This window comes from Danio rerio, chromosome 1, assembly GCF_049306965.1.
Source record: "Danio rerio strain Tuebingen ecotype United States chromosome 1, GRCz12tu, whole genome shotgun sequence".
Taxonomy (NCBI): Eukaryota; Metazoa; Chordata; class Actinopteri; order Cypriniformes; family Danionidae; genus Danio; species Danio rerio.
The window spans coordinates 12,245,640-12,270,041 of NC_133176.1; the positions used below are offsets into that span (position 1 = coordinate 12,245,640).

At 35.6% G+C, this 24,402-nt stretch overlaps 1 protein-coding gene across 19 annotated transcripts in view; it reads right to left on the minus strand.

Moving 5' to 3' along the window:
• The window catches only part of dmd (dystrophin), a 251,520-nt gene that overhangs the window by 24,409 nt on the left and 202,709 nt on the right, over positions 1-24,402 (minus strand). For 13 of the 19 annotated variants that reach the window (XR_001799156.4, XM_021475865.3, XM_017355863.4 and 10 more), the window contains 9 exon segments: positions 19,495-19,580; positions 16,943-17,100; positions 14,533-14,699; positions 12,335-12,446; positions 12,082-12,218; positions 9,267-9,305; positions 6,613-6,678; positions 3,218-3,283; positions 949-1,107 (listed from right to left, as the gene is read on the minus strand). Coding sequence is in view for 17 of the 19 variants with exons in the window: in XM_021475865.3 (XP_021331540.1) it covers positions 949-1,107; positions 3,218-3,283; positions 6,613-6,678; positions 9,267-9,305; positions 12,082-12,218; positions 12,335-12,446; positions 14,533-14,699; positions 16,943-17,100; positions 19,495-19,580 (990 nt within the window). In the remaining 2 variants the exon portion in view is untranslated. 19 annotated transcript variants of the gene reach the window in all.

Consider the following 24,402-nt stretch of genomic DNA (forward strand, 5'->3'; position numbering starts at 1 on the left):
TGGCCCACACAATCAGCTTTTGCTCATCCAACATGCTGCAGTGAATTTTGGTACATGACTGGACCAAGTCTGGCTTCCAGACGATAACATGGAAGATATTTGGCCCAAGTCTCAGCCGAGGAAATAACCCATGGGCCTGAACTGGGCCAGATATGTTGGTGTGTCACGACTGCAGTGAAATTTATAAAACCATGAAGCATTGTGCTTTAGACGCACTATGGGCATGCTTTTTCCCGAAGAAGGCTGATTGGTTGAATTACTTTCATCACTCAAAAATAATTTAAATGTATTTTAAATGTGGGTCAAGATAGGCCAAACTCATGTGGTCCACATATTCAACATCTGGGCCAAATACTACATCTGACTTCTGGCCCAAGCCTTGTGTGTCGCCTTAAAGACGGTGCCACCTCTGCCAAAACCCAGCCATGTTTGGCTCACATGCTATATGCCAATGCCGAATGAATGCCTGCTGTGCCAGCTTTATGCCAAACCTGGGCCAGAATTATTTGCTACCTGGGTAGTTATTTAGCAAGATACTAGAATTCAGCTTAAAAGTTTAACTAGTTTAATTAAATTAACTAGGCAAGCCATTGAACACAACAGTGGTTTGTTTTGTAGACGATCAAAAATAAATTCTAATGGGGCTAATAACATTAACTAAAAACAACTGTATAGCATTAAACTGAATCTATAATTTAAGTGGACAAAATAAGTTGGGTTGTATTAGATTGTATGTATTTGCATTTTGCTGAAAGCATTTTCAGTTGGCGACCTACAGCATGACACTTAATAAAAGATGCAATTTCTTTTTTCAATTGCTACGCAAGCAAATAAGGCTTTCCGAGAATTCAGCTCTAACTCAGACATATGCAGACAGAAAGCAGGCAAGCTCCCTTCATTCAAAATCCAATCGCTGTAATTGTAAAGGAAGTGGTCAAGCAATCAAACCTGTTTTCCTGCTCCAGATCATTGAGCACTCTCTCCAGCTCTCCCTTCTCTTCAGTCTCCATTGAGATGAGGATCTGAGCGGGGCTCTGCGGCTGGCTGAGAGGAGAGCCTTGATTCAGACTCTGGCAGTAGTGCTGGATCAGCAGATGCTCATCATCCCTACAATAACAACCACAGCAACATCATCAGCACAAGAGCAATTCTATGCAAATGTCAACCTTGCCATGAAAAACTGAAAGTTTTCACCAAAATAGCAAAACCCTTTCTAGGTTTTTATTGTGTAGGCTTGTATAAAACAGTACTGCAATAAATCCTCAAAAATGTCTCTATTAATGTTTTCAAACAATTATATTTGATTTACCAAAGTCACACAAGTGCCAATTTCACATCCGTACATCCATAACGAAGCTTTTCCCATTCTATTGTTTTTGTTCTATGTCCTTTTGATTAGCGTTATTTTTGGGGGGCTAAGGAGTTTAATTCACAGAATTTCTACAAAGTATGTTGTATACTGCAAACCCGCAAACTTCTTTGGTTTCATGCATAACGCATGTTTATTTTCCTCATTAAAAATATAGAATACACTCATCGGCCACTTTATTAATTACACCTTACTAGTACCGGGTTGGACCTCATTTTGCCTTCAGAACTGCCTTAATCCTTTGTGGCATGGATTCAACAAGATACTGGAAATATTCGTCAGAGATTTTGGTCCAAATTTACATGATAGCATCACGCAGTTGCTGCAGATTTGTTGACTGCACATCCATAATGCGAATCTCCTGTTCCAGCACATCCCAAAGGTGCTCGATTGGATTGATATCTGGTGACTGTGGGGGCCATTTGAGTACAGTGAACTCACTGTCATGTTCAAAAGTCTGAAATGATCCATGCTTTATGACATGGTGCGTTATCCTGCTGGAAGTAGCCATCAGTAGATGGGTACACTGTGGTCATGAATGAATGAACATGGTCAGCAACGATACTCAGGTATTGACATGTAGACTTGATGCTCAATAGGTACTAATGGGCCCAAAGTGAGCCAAGAAATCCTGCAAAGCATTACATTACCATCACCACCAGCTGGAACCGTTGATACAAGGCAGGACAGGTCGTTGCTTTCATCAGACCAGGGAATGTTTTTCCAATCTTCTATTGTTCAATGTTCTTAGCTGACAGGAGTGGCACGCGGTGTGGTCTTCCGCTGCTGTAGCCCATCTGCCTAAAAGTTGGACGTGTTGTGCATTTAGAGATGCTCTTCTGCATTATATGAGTTACTGTTGCCTTTCTATCAGCTGGAACCAGTCTGTCCATAGTCCTCTGACCTTTGCCGCAGAACTTTTCGGACCACTCTGTAAACCCTAGAGATGGTTGTGTGAAAATCCCAGTAGATCAGCAGTTTCTGAAATACTCAGACCAGCCCGTCTGGCACCAACAACCATGCCACATTCAAAGTCACTTAAATCCCCTTTCTTCCCCATTCTGATGCTCAATTTAAACTGCAGCAGATCGTCTCGGCCACATCTACATGCCTAAATCCACTGAGTTGCTGCCATGTGATTGGCTAATAAGAAATTTGTGTAAACAGTTGGACAGGTGTACCTAATAAAGTGGCCGGCAAGTGTATGTTTGCGGATTGATATTTCTCCGATCCCTTAACTCCGTGGTTAGTAATTTTGGAAAATATAAACAGATGTTTTAATATAATGTTAATGTAAACTTTCTCTGTAAATTTATGTTTTTAGTTTTTACTGCAAATGTCACATCCATAATGCTGGAATGGCTCATTTCTATTTCCAGTTCACTACATACAGTCAGTGCTCAAGATTTCAATTAACATTTGCTGCTTTAAACTCTTAATGACTGAAAAATACACCAGCTCAGTCGGCTTGTGAGCTGTAAGCTGGTCTGAAAGCAATCCTATTGTTTTAATTCCACAAAAAAAACTGCAGCATAAGAGCATTTACTCGTAAGCTTTTTATTTGTATTAAATCTGGAAATATTATAATGGGTTTATCACCGATTTCTGCCACTCGAGTGGAGAGAGCTGATTTGAGAAATGCTTTAATCAACCGAAAAATGAAACTTAATGTGGAATGGCATGAGGGTGAGTTGATAATCATTCATGTTTTTGGAGGATATAAGTTACTCCACATTTGCTAAGTGCTTATGCAACCGTAAGCAGTAAAATGTATGCATTAGCTTTTGTAAGTAGTGTACGTTATTATAATACGTTGTACGGTAGGTTGTAAAGGAGTTGCAAGCTCACATGCTTTCATTGGGCGATACATTGTCATTCACATACGAGCCATTTCGGTTCTCCATTTCAGCTAGCCTGTGGAAACACAATGTCATTCTGTATTCATTCATGAACAGCTCATGCAGTTGCATTCACGTCAGTAAATTCACACAGCTTTAGTGTTTAAATGATGAGTTCACCCCTAAAATCAAAAATTCTGTCATCAACTGGTGCTTTCTGAATTTGTTAAAGGGTAGTTGACTCGAAAATGAATACTCATCCTTCACTTGTTCAAACCCTATTTGAGTTTCTTCTGTTGAACACAAAGGAAGATGTTTTGAAGAATGGTTGGTGCTTACCCACTTCCATAGTATTTTTTCTATTATAATACTAATAGCAACCAGCATTCTTCAAAATATCTTCTTTTGTGATCAACAGAAGAAAGAAACTCAAAAGATTTACAATGACATTAGGCAAGAGTAAATGATGAGGTCATTATCATTTTTGTCAGACTGTCCCTTTAAACCTTTGTTTGGATGTTTTCTGAACTCATACAGATGTGGCTACAGAGAATGTGCGAGAGATCTAAAGTAGTGTCACATGTTACTGCGGTAATGCGCGGCAGAAAACCATGGTCTAACACAGGGGTTCTCAACTGGTTTGGCCATGGGACCCACATTTTTACATAGTCATCAAGCCGTGACCCAAATTTTTAGGAACTATAATATAATTTTAGGAATTATAATTAATTTGTATTTATTTGTTAAAATACAAAAGTAGTGACAGATAAATCAAAATCACCAAGACTTACAAATAAACAATATTTTATTGCTGTCATTTAACAAAATGTATCAAATTATATAAATATTACAAAGTAAAAACGACAAATACTGTACACAGTGGTTAGGGTAAGGAAAGGTTCAGTTACCATGAACTAAACAGTTAATAAAACATGTTGTCTGGTTTCTTTAATTTAGAAGGTTTCATGCTCTCTTGTGAGAGCACCTCACTTCTTATGACACACTGAGGCTTTACGTCTTTTTTGCTGTCAATATATGTAAATCCATACTTTAAATATTCGGAGTCATACTTGCGTTTGACTTATTTGTTGCTATAATTAAATGAAATTTCATATGTCAAACGTTACAGTTGTCGTGCACGCATTTCAAAATAAATGTCAAAATAAGTTAAAATTAAACTTTTGTTGTGTTTTTGACCACACACTCCGCGACCCACTGAAAATGTTTCCGGGTCGCGACCCACCAGTTGAGAAACACTGGTCTACTAACACAAGAAATACATGGCCAGCAGGGGGCAGTTATGTAACATAGTGAACATACTGTACTGATATACTGTAGCAACTAGAGCATGTGAGTTGAGCTGAGTGGTGTGATGCTCAACTAAGCATTCTGCTCTATGGTCTTGTGCTTGCTCGCCGGTAAACCAATGGCACTCAGATGCTGCGCCGACATGAAATTTCTCTAGTAGGTTACTTTAATTAGTACTCAAATTTTTTTGTAACAAAAAAAATCTTAAATAACCGTCTAAAATTAAAGCACTTCGATAAGCACTTCTTTTCTTTCAGTACAGTTTTTAACAATATTTTAATAGGCCTAAGTGATCAACTGTGTATTTTACAGCCTATTTATTTAGGCAGCTGTGTGTGTTATCTTATACTATAGTTTAACTGACTTTTAGCCTATTTTAAGTATAAGTAGGAGCTCTGAACATAAATCAGGGTTCATACACATTTTTACTACTAAAATTCCATGACTTTTCCATGATTTTTCCAAGACTTCAAGTAAATTTTCATGACCTAATGTTTCATGCAGTGTCTACAAATGTGTGGTAAAAGAAAAACAATGCATGTTCAAATGTATTACAGCATTTCGTAAAACACGCAGCAATCTATTTAGTTTCAATTTATATTTATATCTATGTAAACTTGATTTAGATAATGCTTACACCGCAATATTAATGTGAGAGTATGTGACTGGCCAAGGACAGAAAAGAAGTCAAAACAACTAACCTATATTCAAGAATAGAGAATGTTTTCCATGACTTTTCCAAAACTTTGTGGGCTTCTCCGTTTTTTTCTGTGCCTGGAAAAGGCCATGTCAAAATTCCATGACTTTTCCAGGTTTTTCATGACCGTATGAACCCTGATAATTCAAATTACAAATTCGCTTCCAGGACCTTGTCTTAATAATGCATATCCTTGTTTTAATTAAAGTTATACTTCAATAATTGCTTATAAAATGTAATATTTTGTTCCTAGAATGATCCTACTAAATCTATGAAACTAAAGAATTAAATTACAAATTAGTTAATGGCATTTAAGCCTGCATGAACAACAGAACACATACAGGTACGAAATACACTCTAAAAATAATTTTTAATTGAAGTCATAACTAGGCTAGCTTAAAGATAACTATTCTAAACATGTGCTGGTGAATTTGTCTGCATGTCATCAGGGCTCCGTAGCCCTTAGCCTAACTACAGACATGTGGAGCGTGTGTAGCCTGCTTAAGTCAAAATCTTTAAATTATGACTTCTGTTAAAATGGTAACAGAGATTTGTGATTGTGTATAGGGGTCATGGTCAGAGGAGCACTGGTCACCCAACTGAGCCTGGTTTCTTCCATTAATGGTGTCATTTTGTTTCCTTACCAAAGTCTCCTCTGGCTTTATCGGTTGGGTCAGTAGAGCTGCTCTACACTGAATCATCCTTCAAAAATGACAATCATATTGAACTGAAATAACTCAAATAAAACCTGCATTCTGCTGAATTATTGTGCTTTATTCATAACTTATTCGAAACGTCATACAACTCATTTTACTGAATGTTCATCTCTGTAAAGCTGCTTTAATACAATCTGCATCGTATAAATCACTGCAGAACTAAAGGTGACCTGACACGTCTTCAGAAAACTTAATCACTTCAAGAAAGTTTTGAAAAAGCATTGTGGACGAACATACTTTTGAAGGAGAGACAGAACTCTCTCGGATTTGATTAAAAATGTCTTCATTTGTGTTCCTGAAGATGAACTAATTTCTTACAAGGTTGGAGTGACATGAGAGCGAGTGCATGATGGTAGAATTTTCATTTCGGGGTGAACTAACCTTATAAGATTAACACAAATGAACTTTTTTGTTATTAAACTCTGCAAGCAAGAGTAACACACATCACTGTGCCATGTACATAAAATACATATTCATTCTGACAAAACCATTGACATATTTCTGTTCAAGTAACAATGTCAAACCTACAGAAAATATCAGCCATGATATAACTGGAAGAGAGAAGTGTTTCCTTTATAGAGTTGACAGCATTGCATTACCCGGCCGTTATGTGATGCAGGACTGGCCTCTTAAATAAACAGTTACATAGTAACACCAAAATACCCATGTTTAAAAAAGACTGACCTGCTAGCGTAATGCTCGATGCGAGAGTGGGTGTCGTCATGGGAGAGTTGAGGGGAAGATGCAGGCCTGAGCATTGACAGAACAGAGCAAAGGTCAGAAAACAAATGAACACACCAAATGCATCAATAAAATACACTTTAAAAAAGAAATCTCCACAAGGAATCCTTTTTTTTGATGCCCAAGAAACCATTTAGTCAAGTTCACATCAGTGATCTAAATATTAAAAGCCTTCTGTTCAATTGGAAAATTCGAAGGATGTTAAAGGTTCTTCATAAAAACCAGTACCCATTAATAAATGGAACTATTTATTAAATCTGAATATTACTATTCAAAAGGGTTGCTATGGGGCTATTCTGATAAAATCAAACATAAGGATATAAAATATTATAATAAAACGGGGATAATGTTGATTTTTTAAATATTATTCATAGGTGACATATCACTAAAAGGGGACCTATTATGCCAATTTTACATGGTGTAAAAGTCTCGTATGTCCCTAGAGTGTGTATGTGATACTTTCGCTTAAAGTAGCACACACATGATGTTTTATAACTCTTTGAAACTGCCTCTTTTAAGCTTTGATCCTAATGGTGCCGTTTTGGTGACTGTCGCTTAGATTTTTCAAAAGAAGGCGGAGCTAAAAATCCCTGTGTTTCAGCATAATGGTAGATTAAAAAACAAACAAGACTATGCTAATGAGTGAAAGTTTGGTCAAACAAAAGAACTTTCTCAGATATTTTTAAAGGCATTTATGGTAAACAAATTTGGTAAAATTTGAAGTCTGTAATTTGTAAAAAAAATTCTAAAAGTCTTGTGAGCTCATTAGAACTGTATTTATTTTAACTGATCCAATATTATTTCTATTTTAACATATTTATAAAAATATACTTTCCAACTGATGGCTTCATTTTGTGCAGTCATTACTACAGTCTTAAGTAGCATATGATAATTCATCAAACATTCTAGTTTGCTGATTTGCTGCTCCAGAAACATTTTTATGATTCTCAAAGTTGAACACAGCTCTATAGCTTGGTAAAGGTTTTCAACATATTATTGTGTAAACATTTGTTTGTAATATTTGGTGAATACAAAGTATAAGCAACAACATCAAGCTTAAAAAGCTAATAATAATAATAATAATTATTATATTTCTGTAGATATTACATGTGTATATCTCATATTATATCATTTGATTAGATTATACATGTCTTTACTGTTCCTAAACTTAAAGGAATAGTTTATATTTTACCCATCCTCAAGTGGTCCCAAACCTCTAAGACTTTCTTATTTTCTGAAATTTTTTTTGTAAATTGGTAACCATTGGCATCCATAGTAAGAAAAACAAATAATACAATGAAAGTCAATTTCTGATTTCCGACATTTTTTAAATGATATTCTATTGCGTTTAGAAGAGTACCAAACAGGTTTTTGACAGGTGAAAAACGAGTAAATAGTGACATCATTTTAATTTTTGGACTATCCCATTAAGTATGAATTGCTTCCCAAAAAATAAATAAAATGAAACAAATTTCTAAAGGAAAAAAATCTTACAGTCCTCAATTATCTGAAAAATAACCTATATAACTATAACTGCATAAGTTGCAACAACATCATTCATAACTTTTTTAATCAAGCATGTAACCACTGTTAATCACGCAGATGAATGGTGGAAGCCATGAGATGGACACACACTCTAAAAACATCTCACACGTCTGACAATGAAAGACGGGTGTAGCATGAAGACTTGTGTATAATTTCAACCAGATCTGTAGAAGATTCAAACTCAAGTGTACTTCAAATGATAACAATCTGTGATTCATGTTTGCTGACCAATACGACACTGATCCTGATCTCCATCTACAACATCAATCAAAATAAACATAATTTAATAATTTACTCAGAACTAATTTAATCTGCCACAAAATAAATAAATAAATAAGCAGTGGACATTTAACTGTAACATTTTAACTGTGATGTAAATAATCCCTGTGCATAAATCAACAAATGTTTGCATCATGTCATATAAAGTTAAAGTCAAAATTATTAACCCTCTTGTGTTTTTTTTTCTTTTTCAAATATGTTAAGATGTTTAACAGAGCAAGGAATTTTTCACAGTATTTCCTATAATATTTTTTTCTTCTGGAGAAAGTCTTATTTGTTTTATTTTAGCTGAAATAAAACAAATAAGACTTTCTCCAGAAGAAAAAATATTATAGGAAATACTGTGAAAAATTCCTTGCTTTTTTTTTTTTTTTGTTTAACTTTTTTACAATCATTTTAAGGTCAATATTATTAGTGCAATTAAGCAATATTTGTTTCCAATTATCCACAGAACAAACTATTGTTATACAATAACTTGCCTAATTAACCTAGTTAAGCCTTTAAATTGCACTTTAAGCTGAACACTAAGCAAAATATCTAGCAAAATATCATGTACTGTCATCATGAAAAAATTAAAGCAATCAGTTATTAGAAATGAGTTATTAAAACTATTATGTTTAGAAATGTGTTGAAAAAAATCTTCTCTCCGTTAAAAGAGAAATTGGGGAAAAAATATTGAGAAGGGCTAATAATGCTGACTTCAGTTGTATATTTATTTTGTGTGTGTTGGAAAATAGTTGCGTGTTGGAGTGTGGAAGTACTCAAGTACTCACGGATGGTCAACAGGCCAGAAGTTGATCAGTGTAACAGGACTGCAAGACAAAAAAAGATGAGATGACGGACAGGACAAGTAGATGCACTGAAAGCATGAAGGTGACATGATTGTTAAGTAGCACCAAACACACAAACCCACCGATATGATGACACAGTTAAACCCTAAAAGCATTTTCAGCGGCCAATGACATCTGCATTACAGTCAAAGAGCGTCAGGAAATAGTTCGGTTCAGCATTGTTGGTTGTGTGTTGGGGTTGAAATGAAAAAGGGGGGATTCATGTTGTAAGAATAATGTGTGTATGCATTTAGTGATGGACTGCACACATTTGCAGCTGCCTCTTTTACAGCGGGAGAAATAATTCCACAATACTAATACTTGTACTGTGAAGACGAGTAATGAGCATGGTATACAGCAGAGGGGGAAAGCAACCAAAATTGTTGCACCTGCAGTTTTAGGTTAGTAATTGTTGGGAAGTCATCTCTGTCCGGTTTGGAGGCACCCTGCAGTTTACCATTTGACCATTTAGTACAGTTTATGTATAAGTAAACTGCCTTAAAAGTGGAATATTCAAGGCTATAATGTTTAAGAATGTCATTTAAGCAAGTGTAAATGGACTCTGAGAAGGTTAAAATGTTGTATTGGGGAGTTTGTTAGATGGAACAGTGCTTTATCTCCGTTTTGTAGATTGGTTTAATTTTTTTAACCATCTTTTATGGTGAGAAATAACCACTTTTATGGCACTGTCAGCTGCACAACTTCTGCTGGTAAAATGTTTGTTGGTACATTATTTTATGGTGCTTTAAATGCCATAGGGCAACTTTTTCACCACACACACACAACATCTATACTCTCAGAAATAAAGGAACAAAAGCTGTCATTGGGGCGGTACCTTTCCAAAAGGTTCACTTTTGTACTTTACAGGTTAACATTAGTACCTTTATGGCATGGTGTGGTAGGGTTCGGTACGCTTTAATAGCCGTTTCCACTGTTAAAAGATAATAAAAAGCGAATCGCACCGTACCATACCACTTTATGGGTACCACTTTTGGTACCTAGCACAACAAAAGTGTACCAAAAGGCGGAGCCAGAACAGCAGCGGAATGCTATTGGTTTACAGAGGAATGTCACTAGCTTGAGCACAAGCCAGAAGAATGAAAACACAGAAAGTGTCATTTTAAAATACACAGCCTAAATAAAGGTGAGTGGATGCAATCTGCACATAATCGCTTTAAAGATATGTCACAAGAGGACAAAAAAGCATGATCGTTGTAATAATTGTTATATGAAATATTCGCCTGTGACTAAAGACATTAATAAAGTGCTATTAAAACATTGGCATATTATTCATATTATTTCAAGGGATCCTACCCTCAACGAGTGTTTTTAAAATTCACCTCGTTTAGTACACAAAAGAACATCTAATATTAAATATTTTAATGATAACATATATAATAGCATAACTTACACCTTGTGACTTACAGAAACCGATTTTATTAAAGACTTTAAAGAAATTATTACAATTATTATTTTATATATACTTATAATAAAATAAAAATATTAATATATATGACAATACCACAAATACTGATCTGTGTTTGGCCAATAAGATCCTTATGCCTGACTATAATTTTTTAAAAAACATGTTTGACACAGATAGTTTGTGGAGTAATGTACACTGTACTTTATTTAATGACTAAGGGTGTCACGATCCTTCCAATTCCTCGATTCGATTACATTTTCGATTCTAAAGTCACGATTCAACTCGATTTTCGATTATGAATAATTAATTCATTAATAATGAATTAATTATTTGTAGCCTACCGTTTAAACTACCTGACTTGCATGGTCTTTGTTTTACCCATAAACAAATCATACACATACACATAATTACCACCTGTCAATCACTTTTTTCTGCGGGACTCGTGAATAGGCAGTGATATGTGTCGTTATAATGGCGTCGGTAAAAAAGGTGCACAACCAACAGGAACCAGCCAACAGTATCTGAGGTGTTCGCTAAAATGACTAAGTACTTGTGTGAAAGTAAAAGATGGAAGCAGTCTACTGACCCGCTGACTGCCTTGATCCACTGTCTCGAGCGCATGACAATGTGTGTGCGTCTGTGTCTGTGTCTGTGTGTGAATGAGTGTGTGTCGTCACGTGATGTGTGTTTCAGCGGTAGTGAGGAAGGAGGGCTGCTCAGAAATGCTACACGCCAGTGTGGATGTGGATCGTTGTCGTTCTAAAATGCCATTTAAAAACAAAGACATATTAGTGTAAACAGGGCCTGAGTGTGTATTTTTCGCAAACGGATTTGCAACGGGTGCGGGGCGGAGGATCGCGATGCGCCCATCGTCTATCATCCCAACCGTAATACGTACATAGCACAGCTTGCAAACTGTGTTTTTTTTTTGGTTGACAACATGAACGTTGTCAACATAACTAACTGGAAATCCAAAATACTTCCACACCGGCGACTTCATTGAAAGAGGAGAGGATTTAAGCTCTGTCGACGGGTCTTCTGCATCTGCAGTTTAACAAGCACTTCAACAAGCATGTTTTTTTCCCGCTTGGCAAGCCAAGCTAACGTGACATGGGGCGTGGCAGCATCGACGATTCTATTTTTTGATTCGATAATTGAAGTTGAGCATAAATTTCGATCGATTTCAATTAAAAATCAAAATCGTGACACCCTTAATAATGACTGAGCAAAAACAGCCCTATCAGCTGTCACTTGTCTACTTAAATCAGTAGCTGACTGCAACAGACACACACACACACACTCAAACAAAAATATTGACAAAAATATTCTCACGTCTCCATGTTGTCTCCTTCAAGGATGGTCTGGACGGGAAGGTAACCCATGCGAGGGTGCTTGGCAAAATAGCGCTTTGTCCTGAACTTGTTCTTTAACACCTTGGCAAAGTCTCTCACATCCTCTCCTGACGTCGTCTGAAGTAAAAGATCACACAAAAAAAGGTCTTTCACTTTTGGAATCAAACTCTCTGAATGCAATTCAATGGAATAAATATGTGCTTGAGATCACACTATGATCCAAATCAACTTACCGGTGTGCAATATTCAACCATAGGGTACTGCATCTTGTGACCTTTGGCCACTCTGCCAGAAAAGAAGCAGCTTTGGCAGATATCATAGTTAAAGTGCTTTAAACTTCGGTACCTGTAGAGATCAGACACAAACAATGGGATCAGGTTTAGACTTGTTAGTAAAACACCCAAAGCATCAAATGAGGAGGCATGCAAGACAGATCTTTTATCTGAAGAGTGTGGTTGCATGTTGATCCTCCAGGTGGAGCTGTTCCCTGCTTTAACCTGCTCTTAATATTGGGAATTTGACATTTTCATAATGTCGTTCTGAGTAAAATGCAGTCATTGTCAATTAAGCTATTCGATATGCTACATTCAAATATTTAGTGTATACTTTTTAAAATGTATACTTTGATCAGCAAGTATGCATGTAATTGCTCAAAAGTGAAAGACATTCATAATGAAACTAAGAAATGTATATAATTGAAAAAGTGCTGTTGATTAAAGAATTAAGCAGCACAACCTTTTTCAACTGTGATGAGAAGAAATGAGAAGAAAAAAAATCTGGATTTTTCAGTTATTTCTGTAGGATCATGTGATTGGAATAAGCTGTCATCACAGGAATCAATTGAATTTAATTACACTTTAATCACAATAATACTGTGGTTTTGTTTTGTTTTCCTGTAAAATAAAATAATTGTGGTCCCGTAAAATAAAATAAAAAATTTGGTGTGCTCCAAAACAGTGAGGAAATATGCATTTAAAAATATAAAACTGATTATAAACATCCAAAGCTTGCAGTTTGTCACTTCTGCCTAAAAGAATCAATGAATATTTTCATATTTCAGTGTCTCATTAAATCTGACCAATCAAAGGCTCTCTGGTGTCTGACATGCCCCGCCCCCTTCAAGATGCTTGTCATTTGCTTTTCATTTGATCTTATCTCTTATCCTATGTTATTTCATTTGATCTCTTACTGCTAGAGCTGTGATAAAACAACACTACTGGCTGTTTTTTTTTTTTTTTTTAAGAGGAGGAGCTGTCCCATACTCTCTTCATTTTTTAATTGAGATTACATCAAACATCGAATAAAAAAATGCATATTTCAAAGCACTTTAAATAAAAAACAAATAAATAAACCAAGTGCAGTCATCATACCTGAAGTCATTATATTGGAAATTATATTTCCATATTTTTTGACTTTGTTATGGTGACCCATGTAAATTGTGTTAGCCTGATTGATTTGTTTGTTATTTATTGTCGTCATGTGCCTTTATAGACAACATTACATGAAAAATCACCACATTTACTTGTTATTATATGCCACTGATCTTATGCAAAATGTACCGAAGCACGTTATTATGGAGAAAAATATGTTTATTTTTAATAGAAAAAAATCTTTCCAACAAATAACTTTTCCTGCTTATGTAACCAGAGCCACAGGGATGAAAAACACATATTACAGTGTCACACTACAATCCATGACTGCAATAGATAAAACAAGCAAAGATGTATGCTAAAATATTGCTCACCACAAAAAAATTATAAATTAAAAACTGAAATAAGTGAAAATGCTTACAGAACATTTTTTTTGCTATTTTGTGTGATTACTTTAATAATTTTTTTGTCTTGTTAAAGTGCTAAAAACAGCATAATTCAAGTGTTTTTTTCAGGACCCAGAATTTGAATGGTGGCCCAATACACCTGCAAAAATTTACAAAATGTCTATAAAATCAATACCTAAAATGATTAATTAATAAAATAGTTTATTATTATATTTAGATTATTTTATAAACTATTGAATATTAAGATAATTTCACATCTGTTCAAGAATGGCAACAGATCAGCGATTTCTCCATCTTACAGCAAAAACAAGCCAAGAAACAGGTTTTTAAAAAAAAGTAAAAAATAATTATTTGAAGAAAAAAAAAAAAAAAAAAAAAAAACGAGAGCAGAAAGAATGTAAACAGGGTCATGTTGACTTTAAAAGTGAAATATATAAAAGAGACTAAAAGAAGTCAGTGTTCTCCACCAATAAACCGTCTAACAGCAGAAAATGAACACAATGCTTTTTCAAAACACAAGGCTACTCTTTTTCAACGTCTGACTTGAAGTTTGGTGCAATGCTTAATAATGTACAAAAAAAGTGCTGAGACTTTAAAGCACTAGAGGCAAAATCAGTCACTCTGAAAGAATAGTACTGAAGAAAAGGTCCATACCTGAAGCCAATAATAGGACATTCCTTACAAATGTTGCATTTAGCCTGGTGCTTTGCTGTCTCAGCGGCCGCTACACGGTGAAGGACAGGAAGCCAAACCATCGACTGAGGTTCTAAACGCATCCAGTCCAGGAAGACTGAAGCCTCTAACTCCGGTTTGTTATTGGCCTTCAAATCAGAGCAAAAGAAAAAAAAACTGATAAAAACACTGAACACACAGTGACTGGTGATGATCCTGATTTTGATTCTAATTATAGATTTCTACAGATTTCAACAGTGATCAGTCAAATTTTATTTGGAACAATTATTCTTATACTGAAAATAGGAATAATAAATTAGATTAGATTGTATAATATTAATACAGTATGAAACTACATAAAACTTATCCATAAAAATGAAAACAATAGACAGGCTGAATGAAATTCAAATTTATTCTGAGCCTGTAGGTGGCGCTTATACCCCAGCAGTAATAATGTTTAGTGTTGTAAACAAACAAGCTGCACTGGTTTCTAAATGCATAATACTGAGGCTGTGTTTACACTAGTGTGTTTTCATTTTAAAATGGTGTTTTATATCGATAATGCTAAAAAAAAAACAATCTCCATCCACACCATACCAATAATGGGCATTTTATAAGTATAACGTACAATAAGTTTATACATTATAGGAAATAAAAGCAAGCAATTAGTCAAATGTGCAGAATCAGTACATGGTTACATAAAATAATATAATAACCTTTCTTTGCGCTCAACTAAAACACGTTACCCAAGAAAAAATAATAGATTTAAAAGACCAAAGTCGGGGAATATGTCGTTAGATATAGACACAGGATGAATTAAATATAATTTTTAACAAATATATTGAGATTAGATTCAGTGGTAGATCCTTGATGAACAGCAGATGTGCACAGCTCTCATCTGGGTAGATGTGCTCAAAGCACCCGTGTACATGTGGACATGGCCTTTCACACCTAGACTTTTGTTTCGGAACCTGTCTCGTTTGCCCAGTTTGCGCGGTTCATTTGGCATATGTGAATCCAGCAACCACACTCTGATCCGCACCAAAACAATCGCTCCAAGATTGACTGAATGAGGTGGTCTTGGCTCGATTAAAACGAACTCTGGAACAGAACGATTGTAGTGAGAAAGCAAAACGATCAAAGCCCGGCTATAACACAGTGTATTACGAATATGTAATAAGCATATACGGCTAGATGAAGGGAGAATTATGAGTAGGGCGAGAGGTCATTCCTACCGGTAATTGTGTGTTTCATGTAAAATACGAAAGTGAAAGTATGCTGAACTATCGACGAGAGCTGTTTATCCGTTAGGAAAATTGACCAAACTGCTGTAGTTTATCTGTTATTTCTTTCTATAATGTAAAGCCTATATTGCAAAAAAACAACTGCTGTGTATGAGAAAGTTTTACTTGTGCTCTATTTAGTGACGACGTCTGTGGGTGTCACCATTCAAAATTATATTGTCTTATTGCTCATAGTCATAAATTAGAATAAGGACGCATGACAGCTGAGCAGGACTCTGCAAAATAAACCTGAAACACTGACCAATGTGAGGAGAGTTTACTCACACATTACTTGATTTAGCTCTTTTGGTCCGTTTAGAAACTTTACTGTGTGAAAGCGAACCACACCAAGAACAATGTGCAACAATGTAACAATTTTAATCCCCGTTTCGGAACAAATGAATCGATTCACAGGTGTGAAAGCACCCTAAATCTAACATCAAGAACAGTGAACATCTGCCAGAGAATTTTTCAAAGTCAACCATAGTCTATAAATTCAAATCAACAGATGCCCAAGTACACAGAATGAAGCCCATGTATAGTATAGATGTTGACTTTGGCTTTAGATTAGGTTTAGGTTTTTTCACAGAAAAAAAAAAAAAAACATCCTGCTCATTTTGTCCAACATTTTAAAACCTACAACTCCAAGCGAATTGCCTAAACATGAGCTATGATGGAAACTGTCCAAACACAAATTTCCATACAATCTTTTTATATAACGCTGAAAGCATCAGGGAATCATGGGAATATGAAATAAGGCAAGGGTCAACGTCTCAAATTTGTTCAAGTTAATGCAGAATCTTATGCTTTTGCGTGGGTGTTCGGTCATTCCTGTGTGGCACAGCTCTGTTTACACAATTTCTGGAATAAAATCATTGCAGTCCAGTATGTATGCAAGTCCATAACAGTAAGCGGCTGATTTAAAAGAAACCAAACAAAAAAATGCCTGGTTGATGGGTGCATCTATAACTGTAGTGTAAAGTACACTGACTTGTGAAAAACAGGGTTGCTTGTACCACAGACTAGCAAGACTAGCAGAGAAAAGGTTAAATAGTGTATAATCTATATGGTAGCTTATTTGTTGATGAATGCAGCCCATGGTTACTTACGAACTGAAAGCAGCTGCGCACACTGGGCTCAATATTGCTCCCTCCGAAAGACGCCACTTCACCCAGCTGCCTGGGGATCTGAATGGCATCATGCAGGAGGAGGCCGAGGCGCCGCTGGTCACAGAAGCCTGTGGCACTGGCCACCTCTCGAAATAAAACTACAGGATACAGGAGGAAGTTATGACAATCATATATCTATGTATTTTCAACAGAAAATCAGCATGTTAGAATTATTTCCAAACAATGACGTGACTGAAGTAGTGATGTCGAAATTTCAGTTTGAAATCACAGGAATACACTGCAAATGAATTTATATTTAAATCCATTTTGAAAAATGCTTGTTATTTGACACTATTATTTATTACATCAACAGTCAAGTTCATTCACAATTTTTGTAAATTAAACTATTACTTGAGCTCAGTGAAGACCAGGAACACAATATTTTCAAACCCAGGATATATATATATTTTTTTATTTTATGTCCATAAATAGTTCATAAATAAGTCAAAAACCAAGGCAAAATGCAATCTTAACATTGTCAAACATCTTAAATTGATAAAAAAAACTATACATCATAAATATTTGGAATATATATATATATATATATATATATATATATATATATATATATATATATATATATATATATATAWAWATATATATATATATATATATATACATATAAGATTCTGAGTTAGATTTGGCCAGAATGTACACAACAAAACATATCCACTATATCCACCTTAGGCTATATTTTACTACAGTAATACCATTAAGAAAAGTGAGTGAATCAATGTTTTGTTTGATAAGTAAGATTAAGTTAGTTAGATAAATGACTTGCAGCTTGTTACAGACATAGTGAAGGATGGCTCCTTCCACACCGCTGCTGAAAACCAAACCTGTATGATCAGAGAGGAATCCGCAATTTTTGACCACTTCATACAGCCTAATATCGTTGGAAAAATGCTCTTTTTGTAACGATTTTTATTTAGTATACTTTGTGTCTTTATTTTAATGTATTTTTGTTGGTCAGTTATCTACACAATAAACAAAAAAGAACTATTGCAGCTTAGGTGAAGTGACGTGCAAATACTTTTTTCAATAATAAGAGCAGGGCTTGACATTAACATCCATCAACCCGCCAAATGTGGGTGGATATCAGCGGTGGCAGGTTAGACAGACACTCCCACCAGCCACTTTGGCTGGTTGAAAATAATTTTCCCGGATAATAAATCTTAAAAGCAGGGTTCGACAATAAGGATGGCCCAATATGCATGCAAAGGCGATCTTAGAATTGAGAAGCAACACGAATGACAAAAATAATTGTGTTGGCGATCAAAAGAAAGACCGAATAAAAGGGTAATCACCCGCACTAACAGCTAATGTGATGCGCACTACTGTTTAAAACGCGTGCGCGCTCCCGTTTCCTTGCGTGAAGCAACCATGCCTAGAAACGCACCTGATGTGATCGGTTCTCTTTCAAATAGACTAGACAAAAAGTGCTAAACATGCACCCACAGTCTTACTGCTTTTTTTAAGAGCTCCAGATTTGTCTTTTTGTATGCAGCACCAGTTGCTTTCGCTTGAACCATTCATTGAATAGGTTATTAATGGGTCTAATGTTAACCGTGTGTGTGGGATCATCCTTTTATTATCACACATGGTTTTTTCATCTCCTTTCTTTTGCGTCAATATGGTTGATTAGCTGTTTTGTCTGTAAGCTGACATACAAGTGATTCGCTCATAATCACGGCTTTACACTGCTCCCGTAGGTTTAGGCTTTATATCAGTGTTTCCCAACCTTGTTCCTGGAGGCACACCAACAGTACAAATTTTGGATGTTTCCCTTATCGGACACATTCATTTCAGGTTTTGAAGTCTCTTCTGATGTTGTGATGAATTGATTCAGGTGTGTTTGATTAGGAAGAGGCTGAGAATGTGTACTGTTGGTGTGCCATCAGGAACAGTGTTGGGAAACACTGATTTACATAAACCAAAGAATCCTTAAGAATACACAGATTTAAACAGCACAAGTGATTTAAATATTGATAAAAATAACAACCTTTACTAATTACCGTGCACCAATAATAACTGATAATAAGTGATTGATGTATTAGAATGATTTCTGAAAGATCACCTAAAATGGTCTTCTGTATTCAGCTTTGCTATCAAAGGAATAAATAACACTGCAATATAGTGAAAACCTGGCCTTCAGTTTTCCAGCACTTTTGTTTATATCATCACTGTGAACCGTTTTAACACACTTGTCAGTAATGTAAATGCCAGTGGTTGCTAGGAGTGTAAACATTTATTTTTCGAGCAGCTGTTGCACTACACTGTGTGCTGTATACTCTGAAGCAAATTCCAAGACTTTACGGCAAAGTTAACAGCAGTGCTATTAGCAAATAAACAATGGCAACATACCACATGACACTACAAACACCTGAGAAAGCTGTAAACTGCTGCTAGTAGGACAGTTCCAGAAACACAATGAAATACCCCAGATCTTATTACAGCTTACAGACACATAAGAACAGCAAAAGTAAACTTACATCTGTACTTATCTTCAAGGTGAGCTTTGCACAAAGAGATTATTCCTGTTTTGAAGGATAGGGTACGAATCTTCCCAGCTCGTCCTCTGCAGGAAAAAAAATAATAATAATAAAATAACAAGGTGACAAATGACTAAAGCAAGACCATCAAATGCTCTTCCCTTTTTTATCTTTTGCAGATAGAAAGTCAAGATCGGGAACAAAACATTCTCTCCGCATCATAGCTTGGTAAAAAAGAGGTTTTCAATTTTCAAAACAAACAAACTAAAAAGTTACGATTAATTCTTGGATTTAAACAAGGATTTAAAGAAAAAAAGACATCAGATTTTATTTTTGTAAATAATAATAGGGGCAACACGGTGGCTCAGTCGTTGGCACTGTTGCCTCACAGCAAAAAGGTCACTGGTTTGAGTACCGGCTAAGTCAGTTAGGATTTTTGTGTGGAGTTTGCATGTTCTCTCCGTGTTTGCGTGGGTTTCCTCTGGGTAGAGCCCTGCATGGGTCTTATATCTAAGCACTAGCCCGGCCTTAGTCCGAGATGCACAGGCTGTGGCCAGGCCCTTGTCTAACAGCTCATCAACATTTTTGGCTTGAGTCCAACCTGAAGCCCGTTTTTTTCCGCCAAACAGCTTATACTATTACAGCCATTAAAATAGACCAGATTTGTATTTTATAGAAAGTTGAAGTCTTTTCATTATGTTTTTTTTTATCAGACGAATTTAGAGAAATGTTTGGAGTTTTTTTGTTTGTTTGTTTTTTTAATGTAAGATTTAGGTTAAGTGACATCGATATCCAAGCGGTATGTTGTCCATAGTGAGCTTACTCAATTTAACAAGATGTGCATTGTGTATAATCAGTTGGCTCATCATTTAAAGTTGTCATTATATAAAAAAGTTGACCAGGAGTTGTCTTTCTTCTAGAGTTTTTCAGTTTTAACTCTAAAACTGGCATTGCCATTGGCAATTTTTTCTCTGTATGTTCTCAATTGCACGTGGCTGAAAATCTCTATACGCAAGGCATCACTGGCGCTTCCAAACTGCATAAATTAGATGTCATTAAACTTTTTTAAAAAAAAAGTTTTTTTCTAAAGAAGGCCTGAAGCCAGATATGCGTGCTAGCTATGATGTGAAAATTTTCCCGAAGCCCAGCCCTACGGGCATAAAAAAGTCAGGATGCTGTATGTAAATTGGGTAAACTAAATTGGCCGTAGTGTATGAGTGTGAATGGGAGTGTGTATGGGTGTTTCCCAGTACTGGGTTGCACCTGAAAGTGCATCAGCTGATTAAAACATTTGCTGGATAAGTTGGCGGTTCATTCCACTGTGCCAATCCCTGATAAATAAAGGGACTAAGCCGAAAGAAAATGAATAATTATAATAAATCTTTAATAATAACAACAATTATAATAATGGTAAACATTATTATACATCTTTGTTAACTAATTAAGCATAATTTTACTTGCTCACATATTTATAAACAATGCTGCTTATATTAGCAAAATTTTGCTGCAATTTAAAACACCCAAACCAATTTAATCATAATTTTTTTTTTACTTGCGTACTAGTGTATCAATACATATTAATCAAAGTCAATATTATGAGGTTGTTCATTATTGTACTGATGTGATAATACTGTTTAAAGAAAGTCAACAAAAAGAGTGTTCACATGCTAGCAAAAACCTAAAGCAGGGGTGCATAAAACATTTCAGTATAAAAGGCCAAAATATATATATATATATTACATTAAAAGTGCCATGGAATATTTCCTAATTTATTTCAGAATATTTCAAAATAAACAGAAAACATTACTTTAAATTGTATTAACTAATGCAGTATAACTTTTTAAATGAGAACTTAAAGGTGCAGTAGGTGATTGTCTTCAGAGGTATTTGTTGTTGTGCTGGTTGAAAGTCTCTTCACAGTCCAATAATAATGATTCAAGTAAATGATCTAAAAGTAAGGCATAAAACTAAAAAATGTTCATCCAATTAAATAGAGTTGGACCGACATCTCTCATAATTCTGATAAGTAGGCGAAACTGTCTGTCAGCAAATGCATATTTGAACAACTGCGCAGCCGTTTATACGCATCACCGCCGACCGCTGTTGGTGCCGCGCGTTCACGAGAGAGGGCGCGCGCGCGATTGTTGAACCTGCTTAATCAAAACTTTTTAAAAACTTGAATCAATATTGGAGTTACCTTTGCACGCTGGAGAAAGGATGAAACAATGGCTGAAGGATTTCTCTTAGACAGGTAATGTTTTGTTTTAAAACTATTTTAGCGTCATGCAAAGCTGATGTAATGTTAGATGTTACAAACGGGTTATATCTTCACTGAAGTGTTGTTCAGCCACTAAAATCTTCCGATGAAAGATTGATAAGACTATTTTCAGTTTCATAAGGGACCTTTTACATCATCTATAATGTAGATTTTAATTAGTTTAACAACAAAACAAAAGTAAATAGCACTATTCCGCCTAGTTTCCCTATATTGTTTACCATGCAACTCTAAATATTCACTCTGAAATAGCATGTCAGTTTGGCTTGCTCGCCACCGGACAAGCACTAGTTGCTTATAACACATGAGAGAGGGTTCTTTTGCTGTGCTCGTATTTAAGGAGGTGTGGCTCTAGACGGCTGGGGAAGGACTTTGATTAAGAGATTTATGCTAAGCTGTTAGCATTGTGAAAGATCACCTTCTGCACCTTTAAAAATGAGCAATAAAAACAAACTATCACATTTAAAATACAGTGGAATTTAAGCTGAATACAAAGGTCAAGCAGAATCAGCCTTTGACTTGATTTCATCAAAAAGGCTCTGCATTGTCAGGTGAAAATATGTACATTTAAACAGAATCTGGTTCATTTACAGCGTTTAATTGAAACAATTAGTTTTAGTTAGCATTTAATGTTACGTTAAATTTGAATTGACAATCTCAAAACCATCGTCATCATTCTCCCTCTCTTCTCAGATGGGGTGGCGGGACAAAACAAAGGTTACCATGGGCCAACTTTGGTCTATGGTCATCTCTAACCTAAAGAATGCTTTCAATGACTGTTATGCTCGTCACAATTAAATTGTTGAATAGTAACCAAATCAAATTGTGAGGCAATTAAAGATTTAGGCCTCAACAATTTATGTAAATAAAATAACAATAATATGTATATAAAAAAAACATGCATAAGGCTTTCATTTTAACAAAGCCAGAAATATATCAAGACCCTTATTTTGAAAAGTCTATGCTTTGCTATTTTTAGTAGGCTCAACCAAAAAAAAAAACTGCCTTTAACGTTACAACTTGCACACAAAAAGAAAACATTTGGAAAGGCCTGTCACAATAATCAATATATCAACAATATATCGCAAAACACATGGACATGTCCTCAAAAATTGGTAAATGCATTTTTCGCCCATACATGAAAACCAATTATAACCACTTTAAGCTAATTGCACTCTAATGGAGGTGTTAAAAAAACTCTGAAGTACTTACTAGAAATGACTATAGTATATTTTCATGGGATTAATAATTTCTTATATTTATATCACTCTTATATTCACTCAAAGTGCTTTACACATATGGTGGAATCTCCACATCCACCACCAGTGTTCAGCATCCACCTGGATGACGCGACGGCAGCCATTTTGCGCCAGAATGCAGACCCCACACCAGCTGATTGGTGGAGAGGAGACAGAATGATGAAGCCAATTATGATATGAGGAGGGTTAGGAGGCCATGATGGACAGAGGCCAGTGGGCAGATTTGGTCAGGATGCCAGGGTGAAACCTCTACTCTGTTTCGAAGGACATCCAGGGATTTTTAATGACCAGAGAGAGTCAGGACTTCGGTTTAATGTCTCATCCAAAAGACGCCACTTACTGAGCAGTATAGAGTCCCCATCACTATACTGGGGCATTAGGACCCACACAGACCGCAGGTTTGGCGCCCACTAACACCACTTCCGGCAGCAACCTAATTTTCCCATGTGGTCTCCTATCCAAGTACTGACCGGGCGTAGCCCTGTTTAGCTTCAGTAGGCAACCATGTGAGAGTTGCAGAGAGGCAAATAAATGTGGATGCCTACTGAAAATAGATCTGTAACGTTTTATTTGGAGTTTTCGTTAACATTTATTATTATTATTTATTTGTTTAGGATAAATACGTTTTCACATTCTGATTCCAAAGCCTATTTGTTAAAATGACTATTTAAATGAAATATTCTAAAGAATAAAAACTTATGTGTTCTTTGTAAGAGTGTACTTGCATTACGATAATATTGTTTATCGCAAGACATTTTAGTGCAATATATCGTACCGCAAAAAATAGATATCATGATAGGCCTACATTTAGGGTGTAACAATATATTACAATATAAAAATGCAACAATATTTTATTATAAACAGCAATAATCTGTATAATATATCGTTTATCACTTCTAATATACCATTAAGCAATTTAAGACTTTTCAATTATTAAATATCTTAAATACTTTAGAATTACTTTTAAATTAAAACTTTTTACATTCCCGAAGGGACTCTGTTAAATGGATTTCTTCTGTTAAAAACACTATTTCGCAAGACAATCAAAGTAAAAGGACGGCCTGAATGAAAAAGCCTCCAATGTTTTTTTTCCCCCCTCTCTGTTTGCTTTGGGGGACAGACAGGGGTCTTCTGTGAAATCTACCACCTCCATGTACAAACACTGCATGATTTATGGCTTACTGTGGTCCTACAGAGAAACATGCTGAGAAGCAGCTCCTTGATTCTCTGACTCATATCTTCTAATATTTAAAGGATTAGTTCACCTCAATTTTACAATTTACTCACACTCATGTTTTTCCAACCCCATCTGACCTCCTTTCGATCATGGAGCACACGCAGGCAAGCACAATTTATTTATTTAATTAATTTATT